This window comes from Parasteatoda tepidariorum, chromosome 11 (assembly GCF_982258835.1).
Source record: "Parasteatoda tepidariorum strain Cologne lab strain chromosome 11, Ptep-v5.0, whole genome shotgun sequence".
Taxonomy (NCBI): Eukaryota; Metazoa; Arthropoda; class Arachnida; order Araneae; family Theridiidae; genus Parasteatoda; species Parasteatoda tepidariorum.
The window spans coordinates 82,730,778-82,755,700 of NC_141765.1; the positions used below are offsets into that span (position 1 = coordinate 82,730,778).

Here is a 24,923-nt window from a genome sequence, read left to right on the forward strand (position 1 = left end):
GGAGTTGGCACTTGGCCCTGCCATCATCACGTGGTATTCCACGATATTATTTCACTATTTTTGGGAGAAGGATGTGAACATTCCTGAACAAGGCTGCTATTTGGCGATCGTATGACAGAAATATCTATTTCGCAATCTTTATGTGCATTTTTTTAACGTTAAATATTTCATAAATTTGATGACATTTCTCTCTTTTGAGTGAATAGTTTGTCCTTATTGAGAAATTTTGCTGCAATACATTTAATTAGCTAGAGTAACAAAAGGTATAATAGCAGATGATAAAGCGAAGTAAGTGACTGAACAAGAATTCGCAATTTGCGTTTGGCGCGCATTAAGGCTGGTCTCAATTTCAAGCGCGGAGACGTTTCTCCTTTCACTCCCGCACTGAAATGAACTCTTTGTCCGAGGAGGTGGAGTCAAGTACCAACCCCTGGAGAATGAACTATAGATAGCGATAGATTATTTATCAATTATTATTAACATTATTATTATTAACATATTAACATTATTATTATTAACATATTAACATTATTTTTATTACACACTGCCACATTTTTATGGTTTAAGTTTACTTACTTTTTTGTGCAAAAATTTTAAAAATATCTAACTAACCTCAGTTATGTATTTTTAAAGTTAGTTGTCACTTGAAATTTCGTGAAATTCTAAAAAGGAATAAAACGGAAATTTGCTATGAAAAATATAATGCCTATAGGTATGCACATTATACATTATAGAAAAGAAATCATTGTGAAAATTATAAAGAAATGCGTCGATGAACATTGGTTTATTTAAGTAAAAAATAGTTAACCTCATATCTTCCAGCACCAGAGGCAGTTATTAAAGCTCTCTGAATAGCCTGAGAGCGTTGAGAAAGAGAGACCCAGTTGTTAGGCTGCAGCAAGAAAGTCACAATGTCCAGATATCCTTTCTCAGCCGCACAACTTAGAGCACATCGGCCTACTTTATCTTGTAAGTGGACCTAAAAATATGCATAATATTTAAAGTTGATATTAAGAAATTCTAGCTTAGTATTGAAAGCACTTTTAATAATGTTTTATTTAACACAATATTTCATATTGCTTAAAAAATATGTATTATAAATTGAAATACATTATATAAAGTTATCAAAAATGAGTAAGAAGTATTTATAACATTTCAGAAAGACATCATACACATTTTTTTCCGCATGGGATGTGGTAAATAAATGATGTGAATGTATGAATCAGCTTTCATAATCGGTGAACGAATCAAGGTTTTAAATACTTTTCAAAGAGTTTCAAAACTATAAGAAATATTTTCAAGCATGTGGAACATTCTCACTGAATTCAAATCGCATATGACATAGCACTTGAATGTGATTCCACGCATGCGCGAGCAATCGGTCTTACATGTAGTTTCGAAACATGTAGTACGCATGCCTAAAACAATCGGATGCAGTGTGAATGACCCTAAACTAAAAATTTCTAAATTAATAATGTAGAATAAATATATATCCACCTACCTTTGACCCGTTATTAATCAATATTTCAATGACTTTCAAATGTCCTCTCTCTGCTGCTATAATCAATGGAGTAGCTCCTATTTCATTAGCATAATCTGTAGCTGCTGTCAGCTGCATAAAAGTAGTTAAAAGTTCTGCAGATCCTAATTTACAAATTTCATGAATTATTGGTGTTGCTTCCATATTAGAATTAGGATTAGCGTTAGATTCCAAGAGCAAGTGAAGAATCTACATAGTGTGAAAAACAGCTATTAATAAGGGATTTATAAAAAAAAATTTGGAAAAAATAATTGAGATTTTACCTTTGAATCAACCCAAAATAGTGCTCGAGAGTTTGCAAAGGCGTCTAAGATGTCAATTGGGGAAAGCATCAACCAGAGAGAATAAAGTTTTTTGTCTTCTTTTAAAATTTTACAGCGACTAAGATGATACACAAATTCTATTTCTTTTTCTTTAGTCAGAGGATAGCACATTCTAGTTGGCAATAATGCAAGATAGGTATGTCCCAAGCTAAAAAGGAATCATTAGTAGATATTGAATAAACAGCATTAAACTCTACATTTATAGTAAAAAATAAGTTCTTACTCATAAATTTTAATTTTTGTGAAAAAATGAAAAAAATTGCAGCTAGATAATCTCTATTTTATTTAAAGATCACAAATTCAAATGCTTTTTAAAATCCAAATCTTAACTTATTTTAAAGATTCGTTCACACTAATTTTAAAGGTTCTTTCATATGATAAAATTGTTTATTTTATTGTAATTTAATTCATGGGCTTAAGATATAAGAGTCTTCAACCTTTACGCTCGAATTTGAGAAATTATACCGGCACATGTGTTAGATAATGTAAACAGAAGTACAAATGCAGTTAATTTTAGTATGAAGTTCAAAGTTTTTTTTTCACGGATTTTTCTTTAAAGTTACAGTTGCGTGGTGGTTCAGGGGATAAAGCGTTCGAATCTCAATGAAATGACCCTGATTCGAATCTCAGTGGCGTCTGGTTGTTACGAATTCTGCTCCCAGCTCACATCAACCCCAATACTGACGTAAAATATTCTCAATGGTAGACGGTTCATGTGTTAGAATCTCCTTGAATTCGGGCTAATCGTCGGAGGTCTTTGTTATTTTAATTCATATGTAACGCTAATACGAGTTAGTTCCATCAAAAAGTCAGCCATGAAGGATAGTTTTCCTCAATGCTTGATCCAGGAGTTCCCTTGTCTTCTAGATTGGTTTCAAAATTACAAGGCTACTGAGTTAAGCATTGATATTCGTAAATTGGGTTGGCTGTGCAACGACGGTTATGAGATAAAAATAGTAAAAAGTTGCAATTTGTCACTTTTGGAGAGGATAAATTAGACCACTCTTTCAACTATAATTTCAAACATTTGAGAACAATTTGAAAAAGATTTGTTCGCAAATTTTCTAAATGGATGATACAAAAAGCTGTTATGTTAGTATTTTCTTACGCTTATTGTCACGCCGCCAATAATGTTAACAATAATCCTACCTTTTGCAGAGTTTTTAGTTTCTATGATGACAAATATATTACTCAGGTTAACTCATATTAAGTCAAGGTGTTGGTCAAAAAGGAATATAAGCCGGAACTAAGAGCTGTATTTTTAAGTGCAACAGCATTAGCTGATTTCCAATATTACAACAATATTACAAAGCATAAATTCTATGGGTTAGAATAAAATACGAAAATCTAACATTTGAATTATTGTTATTGTACTGAACAGGGCTCGAAATTAACGGTGTTCAGTTGATCCGAGACCACTAAAATTTCACTTGGACTACTATAAAATAATTATCATGTGTCCCCAGGACCATCGGATGATGTGCCTTTTTTTTGAATTTTTGATTTGTGGTTTTTTAATTTTTGGTTTGGTTTAATTCGTTTTGGTCTGTATTTATGTCACAAAATAGCATATTTAATCATAATTGTAACATTACATATTCTCTGTATCTGTTCTTATTTAAATTCACTTAATTAACTTTTTTTTTAAAAAAAAAAACTTAAAAAAGACATATAAATGGACTAGAGAAAATGTGTTAAGACTAGTAATATCTTTTAGTTACTGGTCCTTTCGACCAGTGACTAAATTTTCTTAATTTTACCCCGGTTGAATATGTCTGTGGTCAGATTCTCCATACATCTCACTATTATAATGTCGAATAAGCTGATAATCAAAATAACTTTACATGGGCAAAGCACAGTGCGCAAAATAAAAAACGGACCACCCTGAATAACTTTTGATTTGATGATCGAATCTTCACGTTCTAGGAATCAATCTTAAAGGTTCAACTGGGTGACTTCAAATATGTTATATTAATAAGTGCAAATGATATTTTAAGTTTCGAAATCAGAAACAAAAACGTACTTTTTCTGAATAAACGTGCTTTTTTCTTGACGGATTCAGATTTCGGACCCCTAAAACATAGGGAACAGCCGCAATCTGGGAAATATGGTCCAAAGTTTGGACCCCTTAATGTCAATTTTACTTTTTGCGTACTTCGTCGTATCTTGAGAAATTTTTAAGCGAATTAAATTTTTTTTTTGCATACAATGTTAAAATTTATTTAGCCAAAGATCATTCCATGCGAAAAAAATTTTTAGTCTGCATTTGCCATTTTTTTTATTTGTTTATTTTATCATAGTCGAAATTTGAATTGTAAGGTATACAATTTTTTACATAACTTTGAAGAGTTTATTTTTACATGGCAAAATACCAAATATGAGTAAAATCAGTGCTCAGTTCATTCGATTCTCAGAAACTATTCGACCGATTTTGCTCACACTTTTTATTTTGCCATTTAAAATTACTTTATTTAAAATGATTTGAAAAATTTATATATTTAAAAAATGTTGTATATTATCTTAGAAAAATATTTTTTGTTTCATTCTTAAAGGCTGAAGAAGTAATTATTGTCTTAACATGCGTGTATTAGACAAAACAAAAAACGGACCACCATGAATAACTTTCGAGCTGACCATCGGATCTTAACTCAATCTTAATGGTTCAAAAGGGTGACCTTAAAATATGCTAATAAATTAGGGCAGACGATATTTTAAGTTACGAAATCAGACACAAAATCAAACTATTGGGACTATATTCCTTACCAAACTATTGGAACAATATTTCCAAGTTTGCGGCTACCCCCTACGTTTTGGGGGTCAGAAATCTGAATCCATCAACGAAAAAAAGGTACGTTTATTCAGAAAAAGTACGTTTTTTGTGTCTGATTTATTAATTTAAAATATTGTCTGTATTAATAAAGTAGCATATTTGAGGTCACCCCCACGAGCCATTAAGATTGAGTCCCAGAACGTGAAGATCCAATCATTAGGTCAAAAGTTATTAATGGTGGTCCGTCTTTTATTCTGCGCACTGTACATTAAATGCATACAGATATTCATTAGCCAATTCTTATCATTAAGAAGGTTTTCAGGTTTCGCTATTTTTTGGCTATCATGTTGCTACCAAATAACTTAGGCCCTCATTGAACCAATATTCATGAATATTATTGGCTCAATAAGGATTAAAAGGGTCGTTATTTTACCAATATTGGCCCTATATAGAATTAATTCGATTTATTCGATATTTTACAGTCACTTTACAACCAATATCGGCACTATATGGAATTGTCAGATTCACTCAATATTTTATATTTATTATTAAGCCCAATATAAGCCCTTTATTGGCCAACGTAGGCCCTATATAGGTCATTCTAGGACCAATATTAAAAATTCTAGTCATCCTAACATTGGTCCCTTGGTGCATGTTCTCATTGGGCTCACATTGAACCAATTTGTAGCCCAACTGGGGCCAAGGTAGAATTGTTGCTAGGGTAGCTATCTTCAGAATATTTACTGTGGGAAATTGCAGGAAGTACCCATTCTAAGTTCCTAATATAGTACTTTAAAGTAAAAGATATGATTGTGGAAATGAAATTTACTTACCTAATATCACAAGCGAATTTTTTATTGTTTATCAACCAATGACGCAACGCAGAATGAGAAATCATTAGTGATTCATCTTTTCTTTGGATTAGAATTCCATAGAGTGAGTGAAGATTCTGTGTAAACTCATACCAATTTAATTTCGGAATAACAGATGCTGACTCCAACGTATAAAAAATTTCCAAAGCAGTCAGGGGATTTTGAGAAGCAAGGCATATTTCCAAAATTGGCTTCACCTAAAAATATTTGCGTAAATTTTGATATTCTTTTACTAAAATAATTAAAATTAAATAGTTGGATGATACTGAATTATTATTAAATTTGAATACATAGCCGCGATGACTCAGGTGATTGAGTGTTCGCCTTCCAATGAGGTGAACCGGGTTCGAATTCCAGCAATATCTGGTCTATACGAATTCGCACCGACCTCACTGCTGACGTGAAATATTCTCAGTGGTAGACGGATCATGGGTTTGAGTCATAGAGTTGAAATACTGGGTAGAGAGAGTAGAATAACCCCCGACCCGTGGACAAGATAAAGTCACGTGACTGTAGCCCAAACTTGCCGTTCACTGAGACCGCTTCGATTCCCGTCCATTCGTTTAGCATTGCGATCGTCTGATGCAATTAACTGTCTGTCTTTTTAATTCAGAAATAAGAATGGTACTAAAGTCCTGAGCATTTTGCTGCACGGAGAAGTTTTCTAGGGACTGTCCGATAACTTTTTACAAGAAAGGGCGACATTTTTTTTCCACTTTTTCTATTTTAAAATTGATTTTAAAAATTTTCCGATACTCAGTCATGCTCTGATAATCATATTTTATTCGCTTTAATAATCAATTACGCTCGTTTTTGCTCACTTTTTTTGCATTTAACATAAGTTTTTATTGTTTCTTAAACTTTAAACTTATAATGTTTAAGTATATTTCAATATATACTCTATTTTTAGCTGAAATATCTGCAAAGCTTTGTTGGCTTCCTTGGCGAGATACTTTAGCGCCAAGGAACAGTTGAGTAAACTTTCGGTTTTGTTTTAGTTCTCTTTAAATGTCGATATCATTTCTGTATATTCTGAAGATTTTGTATATCTTTACCTCTTGATTACTAAAACCCAATATTTATCTTGTTCTAAAATGTTTCCTTTAAATATATATATTTAAATAAAAAATATGGTACAAAAGAAGTTGTGTTTTTTAAATTACATAGGAATGCTTAAAAACCAAATTAGTATTTGTATATTCTTATATGTTTGATGAATAATTAAATTCTATGAAATATTTTTAGTATTTAAATATAAAATAGTGTATAGTAGTTTTAGTGTTAATTTTTAATAAAATTATATAATTCTGTTACTATACATAAAATGAATACAAATTATGTACTATTTAGAAAATAAATTAAGGTATATTTAATATAATCATTAAGTACTTGTTTATCTTCTTTTTATTTAAAAATAGTTGCTTTATTGGAAATACTTTATTTTACTAGTATATTAAAGCGTAGAATTAGTTTGATTTAGTGCAACAAATTTAGAAAACATAACATAGAAGTGGATAAGTTGTATAGGAGTAAATTAGTGCAGTAAATTAGCGCATGTTATGCATTGGTATGGAATAAACTGCTCAGACGGCCAAGGCTAACAGCTGGCTGTGGTGCAAAGATTTAGCATCGTGAACCTTTCTTGTAAAATTTCAACTGTTTTTACCTTTATCTAGATTGTATACATTTAATTTGCAGCTGGCTAAAAGATATAGTTTTAAATGCACTTACTATTTTTAAGAAAATTACATTTTTTATGGATCGGCATTGTAATTTTCTTAATGTCCATAAAATGATTATGGTTCTTTTATTTGTAAAGTAAAATATTTTTAACTGCTACTTTTTAAGATACTGGTTTTCTGCATAAAAATTATTAAATATACATTGACCTATAATAGTTGCATAAATTTACCTCATAAAAAGTTGCATAAATTGCAATTTCTATCACAAATAAAAGTAAGATATTTTAATTATAAGTTCGTCATTAGTTTCAATCTACATTTAGTACAAAGTAAAAATTCTAATTGCTTTCTCTTTTATTTAAGTATTTTTTGTTTAAATTTCTAAAGCTTTTCTACTAGTCTCTTTGTGTGTACAATTTAAACTTCCTAGTAATTTATGGAATTAGATTGTACATGAAATACAAAGTAAAATTTCTAATTAAACTCTTTCATTATTTTCTTTGATTAGTTTAATGCTTTTAATCTTATATTTTTCTCTATTCGGAGCTGAAAACTTTTATATTAGAATAAATATTTTTTTTTCATATTTAGACAAATTGTTGAGTATTAAGTTAAAATGCAACAGCAGTTTATTTTTGAAAATATCTATTTTAAGTGTCAGGAAAAAAAGAAGTCAAAATTCTAAATTAATAATGTAAATAATCTTTATTGTATAAATAATTTAATGTATTCAATGTATAAATAAAATTCTAAACGTAATTAAATTTAATCAAAAATATGTTTTCTAACTAATCTGTTCTACTAAAAACGGGTTTTATTTTCCCCGAAGCTATTTTTCCCGAAATTTGATATTACCTCTCGAGCAGTCTCTTGGTGAGCATAAATAAAAATGATAAAAGTGCTGCAACATTAACGTTATTTCTAAGCATCGAACTTTTTTCAGACAATCTGTTTAATTTTACAATTTGTTTTATCTAACAGTGATAAAACTTTTAAAACGTAAAGATTAAATTAATTTTTTAAACGAACTTGTGTTTCATTAAAAAAGAAGGGCAACATTTTCAAATTCACATTTTAAGCCCTGGTAGATTTAAAAAAAATCCTGATTTTTGTATCGAAGTTATTTTTTTTTTAAAAAAATAACAATAGTTATTACAATATATATTAGTAATTTTTTTTTTAAAATAGGTCTTTGCAATAAAAACATTTAAAAAAAAATTTTCTGAGTAATAAATATAAGTGATGCAGAATATCGTTTTTTATTTTTATATAATGAATAAATTTTAAGGAATAGTGTTAAGGGTACAGACGAGAGCTACTGAACTTTTTTAAATAAACGCAGTACTTTAATTAAAAATTATTTGTTAAGAGAAAAAAAAACTCCTCATGTTTTAAAAACCCATTTAATAATAATAAAGAAATATGATTAACGAAAATATTTTTTTTCTCTCTTTCAAATGCTCCGATTATTTGCGCATCGGTAATATAGAAATAAAGCTGTTTAAAACTTGTCTTTCAAATGCTCCGATTATTTGCGCATCGGTAATATCGAAATAAAGCTGTTTAAAAACTTAGTGCGCCAACATTTGTGATACAACGCCAAGTATTGCACTCTTTCCATCACGTGATTGTAACTCTTTGCTTGCTATCTGTGGCGTGTCTTTTCGGAAGGAATAAAGCGGACTTGGTTCCTCTACCTACTATATCAACTCTATGGTTTGAGTCCCCTTGCCATCAGGCTAACCGTGGAAGGTTTTCGCGGTTTTCCTTTCCATGTATCACAAATGGGGGTCAGTTTCATCAAAAAGTCCTCCACGAAGGCAAAGTTTCACCCAATACTCGATCCAGGAGTTCTCTTGTCTTCTGGATTGGGTTCAAGATTACAAGGCTACGGAGTTGAACGTTAGTATTCGTAAAACCAAAATTAGGTCGGCTGTTCAACGATGGTTATAAAATAAAATAAATTTGAATGTAAATGTTTTTGTTGAATTTGTGCAAATTGTATGTGACAGGCATCGAAAATTCAAAATAAATAAAGCTAGCAAATGATGAAAGACAATAATATTTGAAATATAATAGCATTGAAAAAGATGTTAAACATACAGAATAATAATAAAGGAATGGAAGATGTTAAGTATTTACCTATTTATCATTAATTATTGATACTCAAGTTATAAAATGGAGCTTCCTAAAGCTTCTTTTTCTTAATGTCTTAATATACCTTTAAAAAGAATTCTAATTTATTAGGATTACACTTCGCAACCTAAATCAATTTCTTTAAAAGAAAGCAGACTGTTTTTGACCCACTCAATATTTATGAAATTGCGTTTTTCATTTATCATGATTGTAACTGCTTATGATCAATCAGATATAAATACAGACTAAATAGGCTGGATTCATACGTTAATGTTTTCTTTTTATCAAACATTATTGTCTTTGTACGGTACATACTTTTACAAGCTGTACACAAAAAGTAATTAATTGAAGCTTGCTCTTTGTTAGATTATTTAAGTAAGTGCGGAGAGTAGATAAATTATCTATTGGGTGAATTAACGTAATTTTTAAACATTTAGCGTGTACTATGACTATTTGCTTGATAGCGAAATTAAACGGCATTTTTTTTGCATTAAGCCTTTAGAATTTTTCTTTTCTCCACCATTTTTATGAAAGATGATAAACTTATTGGAAAATAAAAAAATGATATTTTCAATTACGAGTAGGAATGCATAAGATACAATAGGATATGTTCATGAACGGTGCAAACGTCAATTAATTAAATTTTAATCGTAAGCATGTGACGTTTTTCTAAAATAAAATTCCTATGTATTTTCATAAGTTCAAAAGTTCCCTTTTTGTACTCACAGCTAGAAATCCCTGAAAATTTATAAAATAATGCTTAAGTAAATTACAGTGTGTTCGTAGTTGAAACAAGTGTAAACATAGGTTGCATTTATATCGTATTGTTTAAAGTAAATTTAACGTTTGCTATTGTATTTAAAAGATGTCAATGAAAGAAAATCTTTAAAAATCTATGAAAATAAAAACGGCTTAAATGATTGTGTTACATGAATTTATTTTACGTTGACTTTATATACTGATAAGGGTTAAGTTCGAATGCTTCGATTGTTACATAAAATTTTTTTTAGAGAATTTCAGAATTTAAATTAGCTACACAATGCTAAAAGTTTCATTCTAAAATTATGGTAAAATAACTGGCAGCTGTCTGTCCATCTAATTAACCGTAAAGTTTACGGTAAAGAAATTTTTTTTTCGTTTATGGTTTTGAAACCATTTACAAAAAGTATGGTTATAAAACCATGAATTCGAAACTATACGGTTTTTTAACCATTTACATCTAGCAATTTTCAAAAACGTAAGAAAAGTTAATTATTTAACTAGACATAGGAGCTCGGCCTTTCGTAAGGTAATGGGCATTGGAGAGTGCCGGACACTGGAAATTCTTCGTCTGTTAAAGGGGAGGAAATATTGTGGTGTTAGCACTAGGACTCGAATTCCAGTTCTGCCGGCCATGAGATTGACAGGTAAACCCCGCTCGGCTATGATATGGACGCAGTTACTAATAAGTAGCTTCATTAGGTGATTCTAGTTGGTGCGATAAAATTCTGGTTGTTTAACCGTATTAGGTGAAAGCAGTTAATAAACAGTTTTTCTCAAACTTAACAGTTTGATTACCATTTTATTTAAGGTTTTTTGACTGTTTTGATTAAATGTGTTAAAATAACCGTTCAATGAATTGTTACTTAACCATTTTTTCCGAGAAATTTCTAACAGTGCATGATAGCAATACATACAGAGTATTTAAATTTACCTTATTGAATGCAACCATAGAAGAAAACTTTAAGTTGAAGTTCAACATGAATACTTCATCCAAAGAGGTTGGAATGACATTAAATGTATTGCTTTTAATCACTAAGTAATTTTGCTGAAATAAATCTAATACAATCCTCATAAACAAAAACGAAGCTTGTCCATTTTTTACAAGGTGCTCAACAAATCTACAAAAGAAAAATACTTCATTAAAACATGAGTATTTATCAAATTTGTAAGCATTTTTAGTAGTATTTTTAAACATAAATGTATTATTTCATTTGTTTTCTGAATTCTGAGAAATTATGAATGCATTATGCAATGTATTATGAAGAATTCTCAGAACGCATGTGTATGATAAAAGATAGTTTTAGCTGGTTTTCCGGCCAAAATATTTATACAAATACAGTATCGATAACAAATATACAAGTATAGCATATGAGGAAAAAATACGATTTTCAATTATTATATGAAATACGATCGGCGTCCTAAATGCCTTTTTCAGATGCTTAAACAGAAGGGTGTTTCAAAAATTGAGTACTAGATAATCGGAAAACAGTTATATTCTGCAATGAAAATTGAATTAAAGTATAAAACCCAAAACAAAAAATAATGGTTACTGTTATAGTTAATAAAATAGTAGCTGTTGCACATAGCAGAAAATATTTAGGAATGTTAAACAGAAGGGTGTTATAAAAATTGAGTACTAGATAATCGGAAAACAGTTATATTCTGCAATGAAAACTGAAATAAAGTATAAAACCCAAAACAAAAAATAATGGTTACTGTTATAGTTAATAAAATAGTAGCTGTTGCACATAGCAGAAAATATTTAGGAATGTTAAACAGAAGGGTGTTATAAAAATTGAGTACTAGATAATCGGAAAACAGTTATATTCTGCAATGAAAACTGAAATAAAGTATAAAACCCAAAACAAAAAATAATGGTTACTGTTATAGTTAATAAAATAGTAGTTGTTGCACATAGCAGAAAATATTTAGGAATGTTAAATCTACCAGCATCAAAGGGAATTATCAGATGGCGTTTGTTTTTAGTTTTGTAGATTTAATAAATAACAATATTAATGAAACATTTTTTTTGAAGCTCCATGTTTGTCATTAAGTAAATTGATGAATGAGCTTTAAAAAACTTGTAGACCCCGGAAAAAGATAAATTTATTAATTTTTTATTGCAATTTTTGATAAATAATAAAAGTATTTAAAATTTCAAAGATATTTTTCTTACCTGGTGATTTGATCGCTATCTCCGGTACTGGAAATGTTTGTTTGCATCACTGGATTATTAGTTATTCTACATCTGGCATAACGAAAAAGATCTTCTTGAACTTTAAGCTCAGATAAATTTAGATTTATTCTATGAAGTGGCAAGGAAGATAATTTATTTACATCCACTTTTTTAATAGTAATTACAACCTGAAATCATACAAAGTCTATTCTTTTATTGCTACTAAAAAGTTAAAAGTTATAAAAAAATAAAAGAAATTTTGTTTAAGCCAGAATAAGTGATTCATTAGATTAGTCATTCAATAACAATCACTACTATATATATATGTCCGTTTCTGAAATTATCTTCAAGTTTTTATTCTTTTTAAGTGTAATATTCAACAAATCTTCATTTATCTGAAGTACTTTCAAATATTCATATCTTGTAAAATATTATTTTCTAAAAATCAATCTTGCTTTAATATCTTAAAATTGACTTAACATTGTTATAATAGTGAATTAAAAAAATCACATGGATGAAATATTGGCATTTTTTTGGAAAATTTCAGCTTTTAGTATTATAGTTTTATTATTTTAGCATAAAAAAAAACTTATTGCGTGATTTGTAAATTTTTTTTATCTAATAACATATTACATGAAGAGGAGGGATATTTATATGAGAATTTATTGTTCACTAAAAATGATCATGGAAATTCCTGTTCAGGAATTCTTTTCTTTTTACCTTGAGCCAAGAAGGGAATTCTTCGATATGCGATGCTAGGAATGAAGTAAAGGAACATTGTTGATTTTCAGCTTCATGAATGCTATCTATCACCAGAAGTTCTGAAGTAAATGAGGAATTCTTTATTGAACGTAGTGGTTGAAGAATACCTTTCGAGAATGCAGTATCGGGATCTGCGATGCAGTTTTCTAAACTTAGGACTTGTTGACAACTGTATGCATAAATAAAGAAAAATGCACCTGTTTTAGAATTAAAAGACTTCCCACTTGGAATATTGAACAAAAATAACAAATAAAAGAGCTTAGCTTTTAAAATTATTTATTATTTTCCACAAGCTCATAAACTGCATATTGAATTGAATTTCGACAGTACAAACTTTTTTGCAAGCTGCTTTCGTACTTATTATTATGCGCATTAAGTTTGACACATTATCAAATGCTTAAAGAAGGCTTAATTTTTCCATTTTGAATCTTAAACAAAAATAACAAATAAAAGAGCTTAGCTTTTAAAATTATTTTTTATTTTCCACAAGCTCATAAACTGCATATTGAATTGAAGTTCGACTGTACAAACTTTTTTGCAAGCTGCTTCCGTACTTATTATTATGCGCATTAAGTTTGACACATTATCAAATGCTTAAAGAAGGCTTAATTTTTCCATTTTGAATCTTAAACGAAAATAACAAATAAAAGAGCTTAGCTTTTAAAATTATTTATTATTTTCCACAAGCTCATAAACTGCATGCGGAATTGAAGTTCAGTATAAGATTTCTTGCAAACTGCTTTTGATCTCCCTATTATGTGCATTAAGCTTAACACATTATCAAATGCTTAAAAAAAGGCTAGATTTTTATTTTCATTTACTCATCACGAGTAACCTATTTTTTGTGATATCCAGTGATGTAGGGATCGAACTCACGACCTCTTATAGACATGTGTCGAACTCTGCCTAACGAGTTAAAAATCAAAAAGAAGCCTCCCTCAAAGCAAAGAGATGAATTTAGAAGAAAAAACCACTATATAATTGATGGTTAAAAAGAAAAAAAAACAACCAGGATGAAACTTATAAAAGTGGTAAAGAAAATCGATACCTTACATCTTGAAGAAGAACATTACGGAATTCCACTAGTTGTGGAGCTTGACAAAGTTGAGCGGCTAAACTGTGCACAAAGTTTGCTATCATGCATGTTTCTGAGCAGTCTTTTTGGCAGAAATGATAACCAACTACTTTTGAAGCCAGGTTTTCAAACGTTATTAAATCGCTAGCTATACTTTCACCTATATGAAAGAAACGAGAAATAAATATTTATATTAATTTTTTGTATTTCAAGAAAATAGTTCTTCACGAGAAGTAAACTGACTGGCAGAACTGTATTTTTATGGCTATGATAGCTTTACGGGCATAATTTTTTCTGCGAGGCACATTTTTCACAGTGTGTTGCATAAGATAATTATAATAATTATGTAACTAAATAAAGAGTGATTAGAATTTGCTTAAAAGTGACTGCTCGATTCAGGAAAATTTTGATTTTCTTCCAGATTTTTTGGGATTATAAATATTGTTGCAGTTTCACTTCTCAAGCAGTTTACCTACTCATCTTTTTTCTACGGAATTAACGATCTCGGGGGCATCCTAGTCATTTTTCCATGGCTTTTTTTCTACCATTTATTATTTTTTTTACATCAGACACAGTTTCTGGTACCAATACTTTGAGTAAATATAAGCGTAAATTTTTAATCTCAAGTTTGGTGCAGAATAGTGCCCGCAACTCTTGTGTCACATTAAACACTGTACATCCAATTGCTGATATTTTCTTAAATAAATTTGATTTTACCAGATATTAATTATCAATTTATATAGTGCATTTTATCCTTGCTGTTTGGGCGAAGTCACTGCTTTTGTCATGAGGTTTCAATGCGTTTCGTACCAAACAAAACCAAGATGATCTGGAAAACATCTCTGAAGATGATCTGAAGACACGCTATAGCAATTTTGATCCTATGGACTGGGTATGACTCCCAGCTTTGGTCTGCGTGCGAAGTCAGGCACTTTATCGAAAAACAGTTTAACGAGAACCGATACCGTTCACCCTCGGCCCCTAAGTAGGCTGAAGAAAGTGGTCCCCCACCAGCTTACTGACTAAACCTAGTGATGTTTAACTTCGCATATTGAAAAGAGTCTAAGCAAATGATAGTATGAGCAAAATCATACTCACTAATGATACCCGATTTTCTTTTACGACCAAAAGAACTCCAATCAACCAGCTGCAATATTAGTGTAGTTTTTCCCGATCCTTCGTCCCCCACTAATACGACACCTCGGAGATTAGATGACACTGCCTAAAAATAAATAAACTAAATTAAACCTATGTCTTACGAATTGAATTTCAATTTAAATCGTATGCAAACTGAATTAACACCTTGTAGATCTCTTGAAATACCCATTGTCTATACAGGAAAGCATTCTCGTTTTCCGGTTGAGGAACTTCGAAGTATAGGGGTTTCAATTTTATGAAACATTCGGGTGTACCTAATTAATGGGAGGAAAATCCCATTAAAATATGCAAAATGGTGAGTTTCGAAATTCATCCTATTAAAGGAGCAAGAAATGAAAGTTTTTTTTCTTCTCTTAAATATGCTTTTTTTAAACAAAATGTATTAAAAACTTACTCAAAAACATTTCGTCGAAAGATGTGGCCGTGGTAGTTCTCTGCGGTTGAGGCAAGCCTTTAGCATATTGTCCTTTCTCTGAAACATATTTTTATTTGAATTTTTGGCGAAGCATATAAATTATTAAAATATGAAAGTTGCCGTGGAAAAACATCGCATATGCTTTGAATTCTTGAAATACATTTAAAAATGAAAAATAAAATATGTCAGAAATGTAGAATGTATCATAATCAACCACTCAAAATATATTTCTTTATCCTTGTCAAAAATGAAGTTGAATTTATACGTAGTATGGCTTGCAAAGTATTATTTAAGTAAGGGTTGAATATAAAACTTAATCAAAACATGATGAATCATTAACCAGATAAATCGCAGTCAACTTGAGATTCAAAGCATCAAAGCCTATATGTGAAAAAGCGTTTATTAAATATGCGTCTAAAAAAATTTATCAATTTTCATAATTTATATAATTTTTTTTTTAGTTTCATTCGACAAGAAAATCATGACGTTTGCTGAGATTGATTTCGGTAAATGTGAGCAACTACTTCCATGTGATTATATTTTATAATGGTTCGTAATATTTTAATAAAGTTCTTGTTTTAATTCTTTTTTTTAACATTGATTTTACTCTCCTAATGCATGTATTTTTTGACATTTGTATTGACAAGGTTACTAAAACGATAATGAAAATCACGATTTAGTAAAATAAAAATAATGATTTCGTCAATGAATTTTTAAATCTAGACGCAGCTCGAAATGCGTGTTTACAAAAATAGTCAAAGCTCGAAATGCGTGTTTACGAAAGTGAAAATAGTTTGTATTGCGTGTTTACGGAAAGGGATAAAGCGTTTGACTCGATTTTTCAAACTTCTTTATGAGTATTTTTTTCCTTTAAAAAAATAAATAAAAAAGAATAAACTGATGAATCCAAATAAATTCGTAGAATGATATGGTTCATTTACAAAAAAGCTCCTGGTACATTTAATTAAATTTACCTTTTTTTCAATGACTTTAAAAGTTAACAGTTGTTTTTACAATGCTGCCACAGGTGCTATTAATCTATAGTGTTTGTAAGTTTTCGTTGAAGCAATTTAAAGTTTTAAAACTCATTTCATCACTTAGAATGCTGAATATGAAGTCTGAAAAAAAGTTACATTTGTAATATATATACCTAGCCACCCCGAAGCAAAGAAGGGGTCTTTTTCATTGACATAATGTAAATTAGTCTCCTGAGGTTAGGTGTGGTCCCTGTGCGCAACATTTACGGGTACAAACAACAACAGAGGTTCTATAAAAGGGTTTGCCAACTAACCGATTCTGGGAAAGCGTTGGGGAGAAGAAGAAAAGTTTTTTTTATTTTTTTATTGGCAAAATGGGCTACAGGTGGCGCAGAACTCTCTACCAATGGCAACACTTCACCATTAGTGTGTGGAGAATCACAGAAGAAGTAAGTAAGTTAAATATGGAACCATATAGGAACCATATAGGAAATTCCGTATAGGAAACTATATGGAATTGAAAACTAAATTAAACATAGTTCTAAAAGAAAGCGTCATGAAAATAAAAAAAAAATATTTTTAACAATTAAATAGGAAAAATATTGTCGTACATTTCTATACAACTGAACAGAGGAGGAGAGGGAAGGGTTAAGGGCCAAAGGCATGGAACCGGTCTTCTCCCCAGATGGCGTAGTCGAGCGTTGCGATCGCCTATCGTTGGTTTGCTCTGTATTTTTACACTATTGATAAACAGAGCTGTACTTTTATGATTTTTCTTTGAGAATACATTTATATCATCCATGTTAATTAAATATGCTAACATATTTGATATCGAAAGAAAGAATAAAATGGCGGTTGGGTGGAAGCAGCGCACCCCACCATGCAAGTAGAGTTGTCCAACAACTGGTTCACAGGTGACGTACCTCCCGACTGTTACTTTTCATCTTATGCGCATGCGCTGGAACTTCAAATGACACTCTGCTTAATCTGAGTATGTTTCTCACCCTGTAAGTTGTTTTTCTGGTATAGCGTACCAACAGCTGACCTAATTCTGATGACCATCAATGCTTTGTAATTTTGAACCCAACTCAGAAGACAAAGGAACTCCTCGATCAAGCTGTGGGACAAACTAGCCTTCGTGGAGGACTTTTTGAGGGAATTTGAGTTAGATAGAGGAGAAAACCACGAAAACCTCACACGGTTAACCCGATGGTAAGGGGTCTCAAACCCATGATTAGTCTACCACTGAGGATATTTTACGTCAGTACTGTGGTAGGGGTGAGCCAGGAGCAGAGTTCGCATCAACCAGCCACCGCTGGGATTCGAACCTGGGTCACATCATTGGGATTCTGTAAGTACTACACAATGTATTTAGTAATTTACTAATCAATTTTAAATTAAAAAAAAACCAACAAGATTACTACTAACTTGGGAGTCTCTTGGACGTGTATATTAAAATACAAAATAATATATTATAATAAAATATCCTTAATAAATAAAATGTTTGCTTCGTTCTATATTCTTTGCCCGAAGTCTGACTTTGCCTCGCAATGATTATGCTTAGTGTTTAAATAAGTGAGGAAAAGTAAACACGTGATTCCCGTTTAGTTGTTAAATTTGAGTTCAAAATTAAGAAGGCACATTTTATGCTTAAACCATTTCCGTAAACATGCATTTCAAGCTTTGTCCTTTTTCGTTAACACGCTTTTTGAGCTTTTTCCATTTTCACAAAAACGCATTGCGAACCATGTCCAGATTTAAAAACTCAACTAGGATTTGTTAATTCTAAAAATTGGAATTAACAATATACAGGGATGCCAACTGCTCTGCCTTCTGGAGAAGTTTTATAACTGCAACGGAATATGCGGATTATATCTACATCAGACTGGTATCGGATTAAATAGTAAAACATATAAAATAAGAATAATTACGCCCACTCTTTAAAAGTATCACCAGGAGATAACTGCAATAAATTTGCATTCTTCATCATCTTTGAATTTTTGATATGTAATAGTGGAAAAATTACTTAAAATGAAAAATGTTAAACTAAAAATAACTTACACTTCATTAGCACTAGAAAATATTTTTCTACAAAGCGGAGCAAGTTGTCATCTCTGAATATAAAAACTTTAGTCACATTTTCAACTACTTTGAGGTATTTTATTATTTTTTTTTTAAACAAGGATTTTGAAAATTATAGCATTGGATGCTTTCTACAACATTCAGCCAGAGAAAGTAAATCAACTTATTTCATACGATAAATGCCTGATGGCCCAGAATCTTTTGGAACGCTCAGTGATGGTTCGTTGGTTATATTCATCAATACACGCATTGGTGTTTCGCTCGATTTTCTTTCTGAAATATACACAAAAAAAAGTATTATATATATGTTACCGTGAATGACCGAAATCAAGAGAATGTCGACATTCACCGATGAATGTCAACAATCACGTTGTCACTATGGTGAATGTCTGAAATATTTGTTATATCCGATTTAATATTAATTTATTCATTGATATTATTTTTTTATATTATTTTATAGCCGTCGTTGACCAGCCGATCCAATTTTGGGCTTACGACTACTAATGTTCAACTCCGTAGTCTTGAAATTTTGAACCAATCCAGAAGACAAGGAAACTCCTCGAGGATTTGTTATGGGAACATGGAGGCGGCAGATTTAACATGCACCAGTCACCATTTACTACACGGGGAGTCTTCGGCTGGCGGAGATCGAACCCACGATTTCTTGAACATGGGCCCAGTACCCTACCAACCAGGCTATCCCAGCTCTCGTTGATATTATCACATTTATTCGATATTTTAATATCTGCTGATAGATTAGGAGAAACATTACCGGAAAACCGGTTAAATACATACTGGATAGTGGCACTTGATCTTAAAAAACATTGATGTAGGGTATACAGGGCAAATGTATACCGGGTAGTGGCACTTAAATAGATCTAGTATATATTTCGGATATTTGCAAAAGCGGCTATGTGATTGTCAACATTCACCGATGGAAGTCAACAACCACCAATTTCGGTCATTAACAGTAACATATACGCTTTCAATAATCTTTCATTTTTATTAGAAACTTCATACATGTTTTTGTCTAATATTCATCTAGAAAGTATAAGTATTACTGAAAAACTGAGAAGCTAAAGTTAATTGTTTGATTTTTTTTCCAAACCGATAAAAATGTATACATTTTGATGTATTAGTAAAAATGATCCTTACTTTCGGCCTTTTCTGTATTTCGAGAACATTTTTTCGATGATCGGTATGTTACGACTTCACCTAAAAAAAAGTGATCAAATAAGAACATATTACACTTTCGCTGACTCTTCAATGAATTTTAAAATTGTTTTAAGTATTTGAAACCTTATCTACTGTTTTATAAACTATATGTAAATTTACTAACCAATATCTCCATTAACAAATCTAGAAAAATACTCTGGTATAAAAGGGAACATAAGGAAATCTAGGGTTTCAAGATGATTTACCGGTACCAGCAAATTAATAAGACATTTACGGCGAAATAAATACGCGAGACTCGTCCACTTTTTCTCCTGATAGCTACCACATAGTCTGATGATCTCAAAGAACTTATACAACGATTAATAATCCACGATGGTTGGGATAGGGGCCGCTGGGCGGCCCCGGCAGGCGCCCAACTCATAAATCAAGTTCAGTTCAGTCCTCTTCTCTCAGATTTTTTGTATGTTACATCTTGTAAATCTAATAAAATTTCGTAGTGATGCTTTTCTGTCCAATGTTTTTAAAGTTTAACCCTTTTTTTAAGTTAATCTCAACTACTCCAATATTGCTTTTTAGGCACCATCAACAGTCATAACTCTAAAATTAAAAATTTTGTGCATTAATTAGTAACAAAAATATTTTAAATATATTAAAAATTATGTAAAAATACTTTAAATGATTTAGTTCTTACATTTGTTCAAAACAGTATTTTAAAGTACTTGGAATGCAAAGAGTTTAAGTGGATTCGATTGTCCTAGGTTATTTTTGAAAACGGGTATGGCTATTCCTAAAAGAATTAAGGCATTATTTTCTCCCGATTAGTATAAAACATTATTGTCTATAATATATATCCGAACATTTTTGATAAAACAAAATCTTATTTTAATAATTTGTTTCATTAGAAATAGATATTGTATACTTTATTTACAATGCATTTCAACTTTTTAAATGTTAAAAAATTCTGTATACGATATAAAATTAATGTAAAATGTTAAGTTTTTCAATTGTTCTAATATTTTTAAAGGAAGGTGTAGAGTTATTTACAAAGTTAATACCTAGAGCTATCAATGTTTGCATGACTTTCACTCAAAAACCCAAATGAATACTTACGAATACATGTGGGGCATGAATCTTGAACACAAAGACAACTGTAACATCTGTCATGACCGCAAGAATCGACTACACATCGTTTTTTGCCACTATCAAACGGAAGTTTGCAGGATGGACACTGACCTTTTGTGTAGTTTCGCTTCCATCCTACGAAGATATAATTTTATGTACGAAGATAAATTTTACTTAAATATGATTTTAATGAAACAAGATACTTATCCTCTTCACAACTGAAATATAAAGGAATATAGCAAAAAAATATCTTATAGTTCCAAATTTCTATTTAATTGCCATAAGTTATAATAAGATAAACAAACTAACTGTACTGCCAGGAGGCTAATAATTTTAGATATGCATGCGTGAACTAAATAAACTAAGTAACTTAACTAACTAAAATAATTTAAACTAGCTTAACTAATAAAGCAATATAAACTAAGTAGCTAAGCAAAATAATATAAATATTCAGAATGTTAAATTGCACCTAAAGTACGAACAAACATGCATAATGTTATGCTATGGTCTATTTAAATACAATGATGAATAGATTGAATATATTAATTACAGTATATTAAGAGAATTTCTTTTTACTCAAACTCTTTTGGAAAATACTTTGAATAATTATAGAGTCGTTTAGAATAATAAGCTTTGCTTCTCGTAAAGAAATCAAACCCTTCTGCTACAAAATTCAAATTTTTATGTCCTACTTGAAGAAATTTAAGAACTCACGATGTCCCTAAAACTAATTAAATTTTAGATTTAAAATATAAAACAAAATAACAGTAGATGTTTTGTGACCTATTACAATAAAACCGCTTGGTTAAATTTCCCAAAATATTGTAGACATCTGTTATACATCATGAAAATCAAGAATACGGAAGTTAAGAAAATATTAAAATGAAACAAAATAAAGTTTTTTTTTTATAAATTTAAAATAAAGAATTTATATTTGACAAAAAAATAACTTCGAGTTTTTAATTAGTCTGATTTGACAGCTAACATCATATTAAAACTGGGCTACTAACTACGGTTTGGAAATAATCTTTCATAATAATCATGAAAACCCGAAGTTAATACAGGAATATACGAGAACTCCAGTTTACATTATATAGATAGCATGGTAGTAATCACCTGATTTCACATTCCACAGATACCCAATCAAGCCTCAATTTTTTATGTTCCAAAATTCAAGGTACATTGTTATCTAATTCGAAATAAAAACATTATTTAGAAAAAAAAGTAAACATTGGAAAATGTAGTCATTGATAAATGTATTCTGGATTTTTTAAAAATTGTTCAAATTGAAAAAATTGAGGAAAAAAAACCTTTCTGATACATTAAATTATATTTGAAGGTTCTTTTTATTCGTTTTTCGTAACTGAATTTTTGTTGCTTTTTTTTATAAAACTTAAATTTATAAATATAAAAAAAATAAATACAATGTAGTGGAAAACATATGGAGAATCAGCATAAATATGTATGCGAGGAAAATATTTCACTGTTATATAGCTATAAAAACGTACACAAATGGACTAATGAGCATAATGAGCGCCCATTAATATAAGCCTTTACAGTTATAGTTCATTTACAGTTATTGTCAAATATAAAAAAACAATTACAAGAGAGCTTCTTATTTAAAAAAACTTGTATATTTACAGATAAATATATGATTAGTATATTTATTGTATTATTAGTATCAAAGATGAGTAAATTTATAAATAAATTTATAAATTAAAATATAATTATTTATTTTAACACTGTTCTATGTTTCACACATTTTGAACAGTATTTAAAAAGTGAATAAAAATATTTTGTAAAGCTAAACGCGTGAATTATTAATGAATAATGCTCCTTTCAAAGACATCTTCTCAATAATTTTCATCCAATTTACTTGAGTATTTAGAAGTTCATGTATTATTGGTGCAGTTCTTTTTTGTTACACGTATGAGTTTTAATAGGTATTTTATAATAAAATGACGTCAGTTTGGATGAAAAATGCCTTTAAAAATTAAGTACAGTCGGACCTCTATTTAACGAAGTCGCTAAATCCGGATAAAAAGTTCCTTATATGAAAAATTCATTAAGTAGAAAATCTTCATTTAAAATACTTAAGCAACACAAAACAGGTTCGAAATTCATAAGCACTAGACATAATTAAAATAGCAATTGATATATCTTGTAAATTATTATCTACAATCGAATTGTTTCAAATGATTTTAACATTTCATAATATGAAGGTTCGGTGATTTCTTTATCATTTCTGTCTTCATCTTTTTCGTCTTCCTCTCAATTGATTGCTGCATTGTGCCTATTTTTCCCACTGCGATCCGATTCAATTAAGATTTCTGAGGACTAAGTATCAATAAAAAGAAAATCGTTAATCAGTACATCATCGTTTATTTCGTGATTCTCTTTTAGCTGTACCCACATATTTTTAAGTTCTTCTAAAGGAATGCCATCCTCGTCCAGTCCACACTTTCCAAATTCTCCGAGCTAAGAATCCAGCTTCTGAAAACGAATAGTACTATCTGTACGGTATAACGAATAGTACTTTTACGAATAGGTACTATCTGTAACATCATAGTTCCATGCTTTAAAAATTTCTGTTATGCTTTCTCTTAAATTGATTTTTGTCACGGATTCCTGTATGAAATGCAAACAAAAAGGGATTTTACTGCTTTCTCTAAAAAATTATGTGGCTGCGAAAATCAATTCAATGTCATCCCCTCCATCATAAAATGCGTTAACAATTTTGAAAAGCTCCGAAATATTTTGAGAAATAGGGAAAGGGGATCTCAAGGAAAAATTTGTTTAATAGAAATTCATTTCGCTACTTGGAAGTTAATTTACGAAGAAATTTTCAAAATGTTCTTCGTTCCTTGATGAAAATCGCAAAATAGAGAAATTCGCAAAATGGAAGTTCGTTAAATAGAAGTCCGACTGTATATCAGTTGATTCACCAGAAACAATAATATAAATAAATAATTAAATCCTATGCGCAACAGAGACTACCTTTAGAAATTGATACGCAATGACATGCATAGAAGGGGCAATGGCCCCAGTCAAATAGGGACATTTTATTTCACACCTAAGGACACTGAAACTTAAAATCTGTTAATATTATTTTCATTATGAAATTATATTTTTTAACGCAGAAATACTTGGCTCAAACAAATTGAATGGTAAGTTACTTATTACATAAACAAATATAATAATAGAAGCCCTTAAAATTTAAATATTTTTAGCACTTAAGAAAACATATAATGTTAGAAATAGTCCATATTTACCATAAAAGAATTTCCGCATTTTTTTGCATAAGAATGAGTTTGAAATATGACTTTTATTAAATATATTAAATTTCCTAGGTTTTTATTTTTATTAAATTACATTTTTAATTTCTTAATTTGTCTCCCACTTTCATTTTGAGTTCGCTCCGGGCATCCCAACACCTTTCCAAGCCATTATTGACATGCCATTATTTCCATTTAGTTTTTGAGAAAATGAATTTATATTTAAGGAAGTTAACTGTCCCCTAATTATAAAAGTCGAAGCTGTGATTAATTCGCGAAGACATTTTTCTTCTATAAAAGTGTCATTGTTATGTGCTTTTTACGTTTCTCATTTGTATGAATTTTCGTTTATATTTTTAGGAAAAGTGGTTCTCGAATGTGCTTATAGTCGAGTCAAGTAAAATTATGACATTTTTTTTAAAAAAAAAAAATCACAATAGGGGATCTATAAGACTTACTGAATTATTGAGTGAATTTAAATATTAACTAACTCCTACATGCGACAGCAACTACGTGATAAAATTGACACGGCGTTATTTTTATTTATTTATCTTATGACAAATAAAATTTTATCTAAGTTAACGATCTCGTAATGGTGAAAATCGAAGTTGCCAGAAAAA

At 30.2% G+C, this 24,923-nt stretch overlaps 1 protein-coding gene across 2 annotated transcripts in view; it reads right to left on the minus strand.

The window, feature by feature from the left end:
- Window positions 1-24,923, minus strand: part of LOC107448379 (protein TANC2) — a 34,718-nt gene that overhangs the window by 8,677 nt on the left and 1,118 nt on the right. For both annotated transcript variants that reach the window (XM_016063549.5, XM_071187478.2), the window contains exons 2-15: window positions 21,017-21,163; window positions 19,886-19,945; window positions 18,905-19,003; window positions 15,651-15,728; window positions 15,401-15,510; window positions 15,197-15,320; window positions 14,072-14,258; window positions 12,982-13,192; window positions 12,262-12,449; window positions 11,017-11,203; window positions 5,467-5,702; window positions 1,804-2,011; window positions 1,502-1,729; window positions 809-979 (exon numbers count right to left, since the gene is read on the minus strand). In XM_016063549.5, coding sequence (XP_015919035.3) covers window positions 809-979; window positions 1,502-1,729; window positions 1,804-2,011; window positions 5,467-5,702; window positions 11,017-11,203; window positions 12,262-12,449; window positions 12,982-13,192; window positions 14,072-14,258; window positions 15,197-15,320; window positions 15,401-15,510; window positions 15,651-15,728; window positions 18,905-19,003; window positions 19,886-19,945; window positions 21,017-21,163 — 2,234 coding nt within the window. The remainder of the gene's footprint in view (window positions 1-808; window positions 980-1,501; window positions 1,730-1,803; window positions 2,012-5,466; window positions 5,703-11,016; window positions 11,204-12,261; window positions 12,450-12,981; window positions 13,193-14,071; window positions 14,259-15,196; window positions 15,321-15,400; window positions 15,511-15,650; window positions 15,729-18,904; window positions 19,004-19,885; window positions 19,946-21,016; window positions 21,164-24,923) is intronic.